This window comes from Geospiza fortis, unplaced genomic scaffold (assembly GCF_000277835.1).
Source record: "Geospiza fortis unplaced genomic scaffold, GeoFor_1.0 scaffold456, whole genome shotgun sequence".
Lineage (NCBI taxonomy): Eukaryota > Metazoa > Chordata > Aves > Passeriformes > Thraupidae > Geospiza > Geospiza fortis.
The window spans coordinates 231,400-244,793 of record NW_005054462.1 but is presented as its reverse complement, the minus strand read 5'-3'; the positions used below and the strand labels follow the sequence as shown (position 1 = coordinate 244,793).

At 42.8% G+C, this 13,394-nt stretch overlaps 1 protein-coding gene across 1 annotated transcript in view; it reads left to right on the top strand.

The window, feature by feature from the left end:
- The first annotated feature begins 500 nt into the window (after positions 1–500).
- VLDLR (very low density lipoprotein receptor) overlaps positions 501–13,394 on the top strand; it is a 90,403-nt gene continuing 77,509 nt past the window's right edge. Inside the window, 2 exon segments of the mRNA XM_031062771.1 lie at positions 501–601; positions 4,055–4,514. Coding sequence (XP_030918631.1) covers positions 501–601; positions 4,055–4,514 — 561 coding nt within the window.

Here is a 13,394-nt window from a genome sequence, read left to right as displayed (position 1 = left end):
ACATGGGCAAGTATTTAGGTTAGTGACTGCAGCTGCCTGGCTGTTTTTAGTTGCATTCTCGGCTATAGAATTTAGTATGTCAGAGGAGAAGGCTAAGCCTAGATGAATCTTGAACTTGAATAATGTGTTAACAGCATGTATGGAATGCACCTTCTTCTCAGCTCTGACACCACTGATAAATCTGCGGATCTGTGAAACCAAGTGATGAGGCACTCTTAAGAGCTTTATCGTGGGATATCTCTGTGGTAGAGAGAAAGACAGAACAGACTTTAGCCTTTACACAGAAGAGCCTAGCCACCGACAAGAAACATCAGTTACTCATCTCTACACATTGTAGCCCGTACATAGCTTTAATTTCCAGGAGAACTTAAACATTTCCTGAAGAAAATGGCTGTATGCTTGTATTTCTATGCATTTCCCATCTCCACACAAATTCTGTAATGCATACCAAGTGTTGGATGAAAGCACAACAAACAGGGAAAGAAGAGATACACTTCAGCATGGCGGTGGCTGAATTATATTCCCATGAGACCTTATGTGTAAAACCAACTTGTGAAGTGTTTTCTATAGCTGACAGCCTCAACACTGCAGCCGGCAACTGGTTAGTGCAGGTAAATAAGCAATTCCCTGACATCATAAGTTTTTCCAGGAATAGTGTCATTTTGTTTTATTTTCTTACCAACCTTGAATAGTAAAGACTTCATATGCAAGTCATCCTTACAGTCCATCTGTTCTTTACTCACTGCCTTCCATTTACTTTCTTCTGCACAAAAACACTAAAACATTATTTAAATCACAAAATCATCAAGGCTGGAAGAGACCTACAAGATCATCCAGCCAGCCACCCAGTACTACACCTGTTACCCCTAAACCAGATCACAAGATCCAGGATGGCTGTTAAATACCTGCAGGGATGGTTTCTCTACTACGTCCCTGAGCAACTTATTACAATGCTTGACCACCCTAAAAGTGCAAGAAAAAAATTCTAATATTAGAATTTCCCCTATCTCAGCTTCAGGTAATTTCCTCTCATCCTCTCACTACAAGGACAGCAGAAGAGATCAACCCTTACCTCACTGCTGCCTCCCTGCTGGCAGTTGTAGAGAGCAATGAGGTCCACCCTGAGCCCCCTTTTCTCTAAAGACAAAGAAAAACAGCTCCTTCAGAGGTTCCTCTGTGACATGTTTAAAGCTTTCACAAGCTATGTTGCTATTCTCTGGACACGTTCCAGGAATTCAGTGTCTGTTTTAAAGTCAGGGGCTCAGAAATGCACACAGGATTTGAGGTGTGGCCTCACCAGTGCTGAGTATGGGGGGTCAATCCCTGCCCTGCTCCTGCTGGCCACACTGTTGCTGGCACAGGCCAGGATGCCATTGGCCTTCTTGGCCACCTGGGCACTGCTGGCTCATGTTCAGCTGCTGTCACCAGCACCCCCAGGTCCTTTTCCTGCGGCAGCTTTGCAGCCACTCTGCCCCAGCCTGTGGCACTGCCTGGGCTTGGTGTGACCCAAGGGCAGGACCCAGCACTGGGCCTTGCTGAACCTCACACCACTGGGCTCTGCCCATGATCCAGCCTGTCCAGATCCCTCTGCAGAGCCTTCCTGCCCTCCAGCAGATCAGCACTCCCACCCAGCTTGGTGTCATCTGCAAATTGACTGAGGGGACACTCAATTGCAATACCCAGATAATTGATAAAGACGTTAAACATGACCATCCCCAAAAAGAGCCCTGGGGAGCACCATTGGTGACTGGCCACCAACTTGATTTAGTTCCATTCATCACCTCTCTGGGCCCAACCATCCTGGTAGTTTTTTTACCCATCGAAGAGTCCACTCATACAAGCCACAAGCAGTTTTCCTAGGAGGATCCTGTGGGAGATGGGGTCAAATGCTTTACTGAAGTCTACACAGACAACATACACAAGTCAGGATACTAATTCTAGATTTTTACCTTATTAACCAATCATTTACTAATAAAGTTTTTCGCTAACATATTTTAAGATGTCAAGCTATTTCACAAGTTGAATCTCAACTTGAATGGGTTTATCAATACATAGACTTTGCTCCAAGTTTTAATACAATGGACAAAACTGTGGTTAAGAAAATGCAAAGTGTGATTAATTTTTCTATAATAAATAATGTGCTTGGAAAAGGGCTTAGATTTTGGACTCTTGTTGCACATGTGTGATAATACAAAAGCACTTGGAAGTTATATAGTTCTTTAAACTCAGCAAGTGACACCTTCTCTACAAGAACAAGTACAGTATTCATTGTAATTTTAGCAGAAGCTGGCAACATGCCAAAGGAGCAAGAAGACTGGAAAATCGGTAAAATGAAAAACAAAACACTTCTTGATGTCTTACTCAGCAGTAAAAGCTGCATTGTCCCCTGCAGCCCCCATTCAGGACATTTCAGCCAGTAAGATGAAAGATGTTTTGTAAGAACATCACACTTGCAAGGACTGTTCCCCAAGCAACTGCTCTTAGTGTCACAGGGCTTAGTCTATTTTACAGCATTAAAACTACTCTCTAAGCTCACGTCTTTGCTGTCTCCCCTTTTTCAGCCATGCTCCTTTCTCCATTTCCTTCTCCAGCCAGGGACTTGGAAGAGACCCTAGGGAACTTTACAGTCAGTCAAGAATGCAGAGCTAAAAATGGTAAAAGGGTAATTGGTAATGCCCTATCCCACTTGGTGATTTTGCATTCACTGAAATAAAAAGGCCTCATCTCCTCTTCCAGATAAACTCAAGTTATTAAATACATAGTGGCAGAAAAATCATTCCTCCATTTTGGTTTACATACAAAACAGCCACAGAATTCCTCTCACCTCTCTCAAAAAGTCACAAACCAAACCCAAGCCAATCTCTCAAACTACTACTACAAGTTAAATATTGAGTAGTGAGTAGAGCAAAAATGAGTTCTATTTTAGAGACAATCACTGCATAATAACACCTTCATGGACGTACTATACAAGTTCTCCTCACAGCAAAGCTACTAGCATAAAAAGCAAATAAACCTAGTACAAACAGTGAATTGATTGTAGTATAATGAGAAGGCAAATTAATATAGTAAAAATATAAGTTTAAAGTCAGTGTAATTTGGTATATATTCACAAATCTGTGCAGCAGAAATCTTTCAGAAATTCAAAACTATTTTTCTGTTTTCCTGTAAGTCACAGTGCAGCAGAATACATGTCTTGCTCCTAAAATAGAGAACTTGCTGAAAATCTGAACTGTCATTCCACTGCTTGATGAGGTGGAAAACCTGGTATCTGTGCCAATTTCATTTGAGGAACAAGTCACTGTAATCCTCAGTCCTGTATACAAGTCTATAGACTCCTGATTTGTGCATTAACCAAATACTACAGATGAATGTTTCGGGTTGAGGCCAGCATTTTTTCAGTTAGGAAAAAACCTACATCTATGAGTCTAGGTGATATTACCTCCAAAAAGAAGTCTGGTTTACTTGTTTTTTGTTACCAATAGACCTGATATACAAGACATTTCCAATAAAATTGTGAACAGCAGTTTCCTGACACAGGTGATTGAGGAGCCAAGAAAAAAGATGCTTAGCTGGACCACATATTTACAAACCAGAAGGAACTAGCTGGGGATATGGAGGTTTAGTGGCATCCTTGATTGCAGTGACCATGAGATGGCAGATGTCAGAATCCTGAGAGAGAGTAGCAGAGCAAATCACAGCCTTGGACTTCTGAAAGGCAGCATATAACCCCTTCAGAGATATGCTTGGAAAAATCCCATAGGAGACAGTCCTGGAGAGAGGGGGAGTCCAGGAGAGCTACTGGGCTCCAAGCTCAGCAATAGTCCTTGCCAACAAGCAGAACCAGAGAGGGCAGGAGGCTGTGTGGTTGAGCAAGGAGCTCCTAACTTGACATAGCCATATTGAGAAGGTGTACAGGAGGTGGAAGGAGGGGCAGATGGCCCAGGAGAACTACAGAAATTCTGTGTGACTGCGGAAGGATGGGTTCAGGAAAGACAAAGCTCATCTGGGGTTGAATATGGAAACATATTGGAGCTGCCAACGAAATCCCGGCTAGGTGGGCAGCACACACCCAGCAGACCTCAGGGGCAGCAGCCAGCGGCAGGGAGTCGGGCAGAGGGAGAACACGGCCGGCCAACGAAGCTGACGGACGAGAGGGAAGCGAGCAGGCACTCTCTGGTGCAGAAGTTGGAGTTTTATTCCAACGCGAGAGGGACAACAACCCGGAAAAGCAGAGAGCATCTGCCAGGGATCGCTGGGCGCAGCCAGCTAATAACGGGAGAAGGTGGAGTGAAAGGGTACAGCTACCATTGCCTAAGCAGCCTGAAGAACAGAGCAGGGAACCAATAACGATACAAAGTAGGAGGAACGAAGGAGGGGCGGTGGCCACTGCTCCAATCACCCTCCAGCTCGGAGAGAACTCTCTCGAACTTGGGCTGGATTGGAGGGCGACAGGCAAGCCACATGGGGAGGAGAACAGCTTGATGAACATAGCGACACTGAACTGGGATTGGAAGGTGCGAAGTGAGAGAGCGAACTGACAGTGAACAACTTGGGCACCCAGGGAGGGAAAACCTGGGCAGAGCCATTCTGAAATTTAGGGGGTCAGGATAAACCAAATAACATTGCACAGAACCAGACTTATACAATAGAAATCTGCAATAAAACAACACGCCACAACAGAAACAGACGTGAATACCAACATGGAAGGTTTTCACAAAGACATCAGCAGCAAAACAAAGACCAGAGAAAATGTGGCCCCACTGATGAAGTGGGCAGGGAGCCTTGGTGAAAAAGATGTGGAGAAGCCTGATGTTCTCAAAGCCCTGCTCCTTTCTTTCTTTGTACCCTCAGTATTCCAGGCTTCTAAGATCAGTCTAGAGTGATGTATGATCACTTTCTGTGTACATCAAGCTGATTGGAAGTAATTTTAAAATAGGGGACCTACTCTTTGTCCATAATGGGATAGAGGTAGTAATCCTAGAAACCATTTACAGGCAAGGAGGTGACTAAGAGGAGTTGAAATAGGTTTGTGGAAGAGAAATCAAGTCTGATCAATCTGATGGCTTTCCACAAAGGAGTGACTTTCTTGATGAACATAGAAAGAGAAGTGAATAGTATTCCTTTGGACTTCAGCAAGATGTCCAACTCTCCACCTCCTAACATCCGAGTTAAGACTGGGATGGTGGGTAGAGAATAAATGGTGCTAAACTCCTCTTGGTCACATCCTTTGAAGGAGCAAGAGACAAAAATTAAAGTACATGAAACTTCACTGAAACATGAGAAAAACCTTTGAGGGTTTTTCCATGAGGGTGGCCAAACACTGGAAATGTTGCCCAGAGGGGTTGTGGAGTCTCCAGCCTTGGAGATATTCAGTGTTACTTGGCACACCTCTCAGTAAGCTGCCATGGCTGATCTACTCCGAGCAGGGGCTTGGGCAGGGCAATCTTCACCAATACCTCCCAACCTCAACAGTTCTGTGGGTTTTTAGACAGGGTAACATGTTTAGAAACTTGTAATAAGATCTAAACTCAGTGAAGGTTGTTCTTTCAGACCTTGCTTCAAGCAATAAAATGTAAGCAGTACCTACTTCCCTAGAGGCTTTCTCTTTGTCTCAAATAAAAGTGACCATGGCAACATTTTAAGAAACCCAGTGGGGGACAGTAGGTTGGGACAGAGGTCCCAAATTCAGATGCTTCTACTGTTCCCAACGATTTTTGACTAAAATCTTCCAAGCATGCATTTGAGTATTTAATGAAAAGCCATGTAAGCAGCTGCTACTAATCACAGTGAATAAAGTAAAAAAATCTAAGTCTTGCAGAATCAGGGCAATGTAATATTACTTGAGCCTGTAATACAGCTATTTGTCTCATTGAAAGCTGGAAATTATTTCTGCCCTGGCAAGGATAGCCTGTACTCCACAGATGAAAACTGTCGTGAGTACAAAGCAATGATGTGCTCTGGCATGTTTCCTGGAGTTTTTTTGAAGTGCTGTGGATATAATGTCAACAGAATTTCATACAGGGGTCACTTTCTGGTTTATCAAAAGGTCTTCCATCCTCCTTAATTGCAATATTTAACTTTATTTTGTCTAAACCTTAGATTAAAAAGGCCTGAGTTGTGTTTGCAGTCTGTAGCTTAGAGGATAAAGGATTTGTTGGTCAAGATACACACAGTCTTCACTTTATTTTGTCTATCAGTCTGCTGTGTGGCCTTGGGCAAGTTATTTCATCATCTGAACTGCCTTTGTAAAATGGGGACAGCGATACTAGAATGCTTTTAAAAGAGCTTTCAGATGTACTCCATGTAGAACCCAGCAAGTAAGAACTGAACATACTGTGCATTGGTGACAAAGATGCAGCTCCTTTGTACCTGGGAAGATCAAAAACACTCTGTCTGACACATTAATCAATTCCAGTAGAGATAAGAACATATTAATGTCATTATACAAGGTATTGGCAGCATTTCCTCAGCACACTGTGCAAAGAAAGATTCTAAATTGAAAAAGGTGTAAGACTGGACAAATTATTAGGAAGAAGCAATATAAATTACCTCAATTTATTTAGTATAGTAAAACCTTTGTTGTCTTAGAAGGTTTTGACTTCTCAAGAGACATACACAAGAAGTGAGGAGATCTGAACAAAAAAAAATATAGAAGAAATCAATTAACCAGTGTTGGCATGGGAACAAATGGCCAGTGCCCACAGAACTAAATCAGAAATGAAAGGTTTCTCCTTTCCAGACAATTGAGGTTATGTGTGCTTAGGCTAATAGCATAACGAGATCAGAGAGAAGCGCCTGGTTGCTCTATAAACAGTATTGCATGCTGTGGTTACTGGTGATGCCTGGTGCAGGCCTGAGTTACAGGAGAATATGTGTTATGGATCTGTGCTTTCTGTCCTCTTGCGTCTCCTGTTTGCTATCCCTTCTCACTCCCCAGATCCACTCCAGTCTTCTACCTTTACCTGAGAGCAGCAGCAATGCTGACCTGGGCAAAGATAAATCAGGAGCATCCATACCCATGCTGTATTTCAAACCATGGTGTGGTAATAGTTTTTAATAACCTGTTGCAAAAATGACAGCCAAAAGAGACACAGAACTACCTGAGTGAGGGTTGTAGGCACTGAATAATGTCCTGAAATAAATGGTGAAAGCTTTTAACAGTAATTAAATCCCCTGGAAATTTAATTTTTAAATGTGTTGTCAAGAAGGAAAAACTTTTATACATATGTTTTGTGAGTGCCAAACTATTTGCACTAATCCATATAAAACAGGCTTGTGTGATGACTAGGATTTACTTTCCAAGTTGATAAAATAAAAAGCAGATGGGATAAATGTAGCTGACACAGATGTGGCTTCTATTTCTTCATAATCTGCCTGCCTTTGAGCAAACTGTAACATAGATGGTGAGATGCTGGATCCTGTCCAATAATGAAAAACTCTCCTCAAAGCTACAGTATGCTTTCAAGCTGAAAGCTAGTCTGTGCTCTGAAAAACCTGCTTTCAGCCTTGGTTAACCCTGCAATTGCTGGCTTTACAGTAGCCAAGGCCTAGGACTTCTATGGAAAGAAGCATGCATTCCCCTCTCCTCTCACCCCAATCAGCTGGGGCATTGGCTATCACAGCAGATGTGGGAGGCAGTGTCCCAGGAGCCAGCTCATGTAACCCATGCACTGTGGGGCACCCAGAAGTGCACAATTCCATCCCCACTCAAAAATGAAACAGTGAAGAGAAAATGAGAGGCTGGAGAGCAAAATTACCGAGGACATCTAGTCCAGCCTCCCTACTCACAGAAGGGTCAGCTCAAGCAGGCTGCTGAGAGTTGTGTCCAGCAGAACTTTGCATTCCTTCACTGGTGGAGACTCCACAAACAACATCAGGCAACGCTCTCAGCACTTGGTGCCTCCCATCACAACCCATGAATTTCACAGAGTCACAGAATATTCTGAGTTGGAAGGGGCCTACCAGGATCATCAAGTCCAAATCATACGTGAGCGGCCCACACCCCTTGGCATTATCGCCACCATTATTTGTGTAGGACTAGTTTGCTTAATGTTTCCTAACTTGACTGTCCTCCATCAGGGGCGAGTCTTCATTGCCATGGCTTTCCCCTTTGTCTCAGGGACTGGAGTCCTGAAGGCTGAGGCAGAGCAAGCACACAGAAACTTTGCCTTTTCTGTATTCTTTTCAACCAAATCCCTGGCCCATATACTCACAGATCCACATTTGGTATAGGATGCCCTTTACTCCTGAGGACCCTTTTTAGAAATCTTTCTTTTTTTACCTTCATATCGTCTGCCATATTCAACCCCAGATGCGCTTTGTCTTTCCTGAACCCATCCTTCCGCAGTCACACAGAATTTCTGTAGTTCTCCTGGGCCATCTGCCCCTCCTTCCACCTCCTGTACACCTTCTCAATATGGCTATGTCAAGTTAGGAGCTCCTTGCTCAACCACACAGCCTCCTGCCCTCTCTGGTTCTGCTTGTTGGCAGGGACCATTAGCTCTCCTGGACTCCCCCTCTCTCTAGGACTGTCTCCCATGGGATTTTTCCAAGCATATCTCTGAAGGGGTTATATGCTGCCCTTCAGAAATCCAAGGCTGTGATTCTGTGATTTGCTCTGCTACTCTCTCTCACGATTGTGTCATCTGCCATTTTATTATCTCCCAGAGGATATGCAATAAGGGGTATCTAGATGATAGATTTAAATTCTTTTATTTCCTATGCAATGAGGACTTTTGAGTGACTGTAAAACTAAACAAGGTAACAAGCTCTTAAGCATACATCAACACAACATGAGACATCAAATGATTTCTGCTTACAGTAGTACCTTCAGTGCCTGTGTTACTGCACCCTGAAAGCAAATGCAGAAAATCCCCAAATCCTTTGCTTGCCATATTTGTACTGCTTCTTCTTGTTCCTTCTTTACATAGACATTTCTAAGCCATGCACCCAGACCTTCTCATTTGTAAGCAGCTGCACCAGGTTTTTCAATAACACGTAAAGTGAAGGCACCTTTCTCACCTGTATTCACTGCATTGCTTTGCTGAAGGGGACAATGCTTGTTGCAAGGGTCTTCACTCTCCATGACTTGGCCTTTTGCTGAGCTAATATCCAGTCCTTTAAAAGGCCTGAAATAAGTGCATAACTGCGGGCTTCTTGCCACAAGCCATGTCATCACATGGCTTTGCAGCTAGTCAGGTGAGATAGGAGAAGACTTACAGCTACAAAACACGTGTAATTCATCCCACTGCACTACTTTGTTTCTCTGTCCATCTAGGATGTGGATTAACAGCCATTGCAATTGAATTTCTTTTGAAAAATGTTCTTCATAGCAGAAGACTTTAAAAAAATCACATCAATTTTTGTACTCTTGCAGAATGAGGGGACAGGAAGGAGTTCTCCCTACTATGCCAGCACTCTTCATCCTAATGCCATTGCTTTTTAGCACATTTTCATCTCCTTTTCAGAGGTATCTGTGGAGTTAGTGCATTTTGGCAATTAATATGCTGGGTGTAATGAGGAAACTTCCAGTCTCAGCCATATTTCTGGGTGCCACTATCTCATGTCACTGACTTTGTATGCTTAACTTGGATTACATCTTGTCAGCCATGGGCTTCCCCCTTCTCCCAGCCATGCACTGAAGCTCTGGTACAGGCCAGAGGCTATGATCTGGTTTAGTCCTGCCTGCCACCCTGCAGCAGCACCAGTAATAGGCTTTCTATCCAGAAGTATTTCAGGTTGTTTTAGATGAGTGTGTCACCAGCACTTACTTGCAGTCCTGTAGTTCAACAGCAGAAATAACCTGAAGACAGACCTCATTTAATTTATCTCTGATATTTTAAAGCTTAATCCCCAAATTCTTTTTTTTCTTTCAATCTCAAAGTCCTTGTAGATCTACAGACAAAGTAGTTCAGAATAGAAATGGTGGAACCAAATTCACAAAAGCTTTTTTTTTTTTCCACAGATAGTTGGTACTATTCAGTCACTGTCAAAGTCAGAGGCACTGCCACCTTTGCACTCAGACCCAAGCAAGACTACAGAGATAACCAAAGCACAGAAAAACCTAGTGGGAGGGATGGATTGTCAGGTCCACAAATACACTGGTGAAAATAAATTTTATGTATAATGGTTGGTATTTGATGTTATTCACTGGCTTTTAAAGAAAAAGTGTCTTTAAAGAGTTTAAGAGTCTGCTGTAGGCATAATAATCTCTCTACTAGCACATCTTTAGGAATAAAAAGGAGGACAATTTTGACATCTTTCTCTTATAAATGAGTTGCAGCTAGAGGATAGTATTTAGAAATAGACTTTATTAGCAACCAACTGACAGTAGCTAGAAGACCAAGATGTTTAATTCTATGTCTTGTAGTCAGTGCACAGTGCAGTGTATTTCCAGTCACACACGGGAATCAGTGTTGCTGATTTGCAGGCAGCTCTGGGGATAATACATGGGTTCTGCAACAACCAGCATGTTGTTGGCTCATGCTGATGTCTCTTGCAAAGTCGAAGGCCTGCCCCAATCTCCATCACTATTTGGTGAAAGTTGTTCCAATGAAAGCCTTCAGAACTACTAGCCTGGACCTTTTTTAAATTAAAATGGTTTTTGGTCTGCTGGGGATGTTAATACAAGACAGAGCCAGGGCTCAAATTAATCCCAGACAAGCTTGGTTTAACATGCCAGAGAAGTGATGAAAGCAAAGAGTTCCCTGTCCCTCTCTCAACTGTGGTTCCACAGAGCCAGGCTATACACATAAAATATCATCTGCTGAGGAGTCAGCAGGAGTCATCACCTGAGGAGTCAGCCCTCTTTACTCAGAAAGAAAAACAGAGAGATGTTAGTGTTTGTATAATGGTAAAGCGCTGTGTGCATTTAAATAACTGAGGTTTTCTATTTCTGCTCATCTAGGGATGGAGAGGGGAAGGTGTGTTAGTTTTTACCTGGTTTTGCTCAGTGCTACTCACAACACTCCAACACAGATGGGGTGAGAAAAGGAGTGTGAGAAGGCCACTCTTCTCTTCATGGAGACAGCTTTTATCAACATGGATATACCCTTAAAGCCTCACCGGGTAGACAAGTAAGGCCAAAATTAAATCTTCTGGAAAGTCAGATTAAATTTACTCTTCTTCATGAAGTCAAGTATTTTCAAAGCTTTTCTTCCATACAACAACTATTTCCCACAAGTTTAGGGCCCATATCCTTCCATTAATGTAAAATTTAGAGCCTCTCTCAAATTTCTGCAAGTAGAATGCTTCTTTCCTTTACAGCAGATCCAGCTCTGCAAGGCTCAAAGCCATCTTCAGCTTTGCTTCTGGCTTTGCTTTGGAGCAGGGTTAAACTCAGTGTTCTGGAAAATCTGAGCTGGGAAGCTGTGTGGAGCTATAACCATGAACAGAGGGCCTCATTAACTCCTCTGAAAACTGTGGGTGGTCTGTCCTGGTCCCAGCAGTGTGGGGGTGGTGGGGGCTGCCTGAGCCTCCCTGGGGAGGGAGATGGGACCACAGCCACCAGTGGGAAGCTGAACGTAGCAAAAAAAACCAAAGCTGCAGAGAGCAGCATGTCAGTAGCAAGTCCAAATCAAGTATTACAGAAAGAATTCTGAAGGAAGTGGCAGAGCTGCCCCAGATTTCTGAGAATGGAGTCCTGGCAGGGGGGTTGCTCTTCACTGGGTGCTGGTGACCAAGGAGCTCCTTACAGCTGGGACTGCAGGGAGGTGCTGTGAAGATGGAGGAGATTCAGCTGCAGTGGGAGCCTGGTTTTCAGCCTGCAACATGAGGGAAGGGCTCAGTATCAAATGGGGCTGCCATAAATTATTAGAAAGAAAATTTTGCAGAGGTCACAGGAGTGGCGTTTCCTTAACCACCACCCAGCCCATTTATCTGCAGCATTCAGACAGGCATCTTATTGCAGGAGACATTTCTTTTGCCAGGAGCATCTTCTGGGAACATGCTGACATCCTCTGACACAGGGACACTTTCTAGAACTTCAGATTTCAGAGCAAGATGCAGTTGTCCTTTCACTGAACTACCAGGCCATCACATCCAGAAAAAAGGTTTTTTTCAGGGAAGAATAAATTCAACATCATTAGTTGTTTACATTAAAGTTGTAAATAACTCACAGAACAAAAACCACAATGCATCTTAAATATTTGGAAATTACAGACATCAGGGGGCTTTATTGGAAGTGTGATGATTAGAATATTTGTTTCTAGGCTTTCAAATTTTGCAATACTTTTACAAGAGGAAGTAAAGCAGATATAAAGTCCTAAAGATGTAAGATATACCTTATGTTTATTTCATCTGGATGAGCAGTGGTGCTCTGTCATTTCTGGTGTTAGCAGTGTTTTGGGTGTGTTAATGTAACAGGGATGAAGAAAGTGTATATGAGCATAAAATATATAATGCAGATATATTGACATCAGCAGAACATAGTTGTATTCAGCTGTGCTAGGTAATTTAAAATTAGGGAAGCATCCCAGTGTTTGCTAAGAAAAGAAAGAAAACTGTGTACAATTCCTGCCTATGGCTAAAGGAAAATTTCCAATTTTTTTCTCAATTCTCCAGTGACATGTTCAGAAGAACTTGCAACAGCTAACAGGAAATGGTAAAAAAAAAAAGGAAAGAGAAAAATGAAACCTTCCCAGGGCTCCAGTGATATGTTTCTGTGGTTTTAGTATCTTTTCTGCACACATTTGATGCAAAAGTTGCTCAATACCTAATATGTGATACACAATACCTGACTTCAGGCCTGGAGGTTTGCTTCACTTCATTTAAGCCATCTCTCTCTTTTCCCCTCATTCCCAAGACAGTTAAACATTCACTAAATAATTTTAGAAGTTGCTGTCTGCACATTCAGTCATAGTATCCTCCCTCACTTGGTGCTCTAAATGGAAAGGTGGTGCTATAGAATACACTTAAAATTGCATCAGGCACTCATGTGCCCAACAATATCGTGAGGGGAAAGCCAGGTTACCAGGTATGCCATGGAGCAGGATCTTGCTGGAGACATCCTGCTGCTGCTTGGGGAAGCAGTCTTCAAACTTGTCTGATTTTCAGTTTTTGTAAGTATATTGCCTTGTCTTGTCTACTAAATATTTATTTATACCTACCTAACATTTGCATACCACTTGGAATTGTGTAGGATGAGTGTGCAGGATGAGCCATCCTGGACACCTACTTGTAAGACAGTTAATACCTTCAGCTGCATCCTGTTTGCTGGCATATGTTCCTATCAATGAGGAATGAGTATAATCACACCCATCACAGTGGATGAGGTTTTAAAACTGAAAGAGTATGCGTGGTGCAATAAACGCACTTTATTGTCCTACTTGTCTAACTGGCCTTCTAGAGCAGCTTCTTTCAGAACATAAAGAATTTCAGCCTACAAGTCTCAAAAA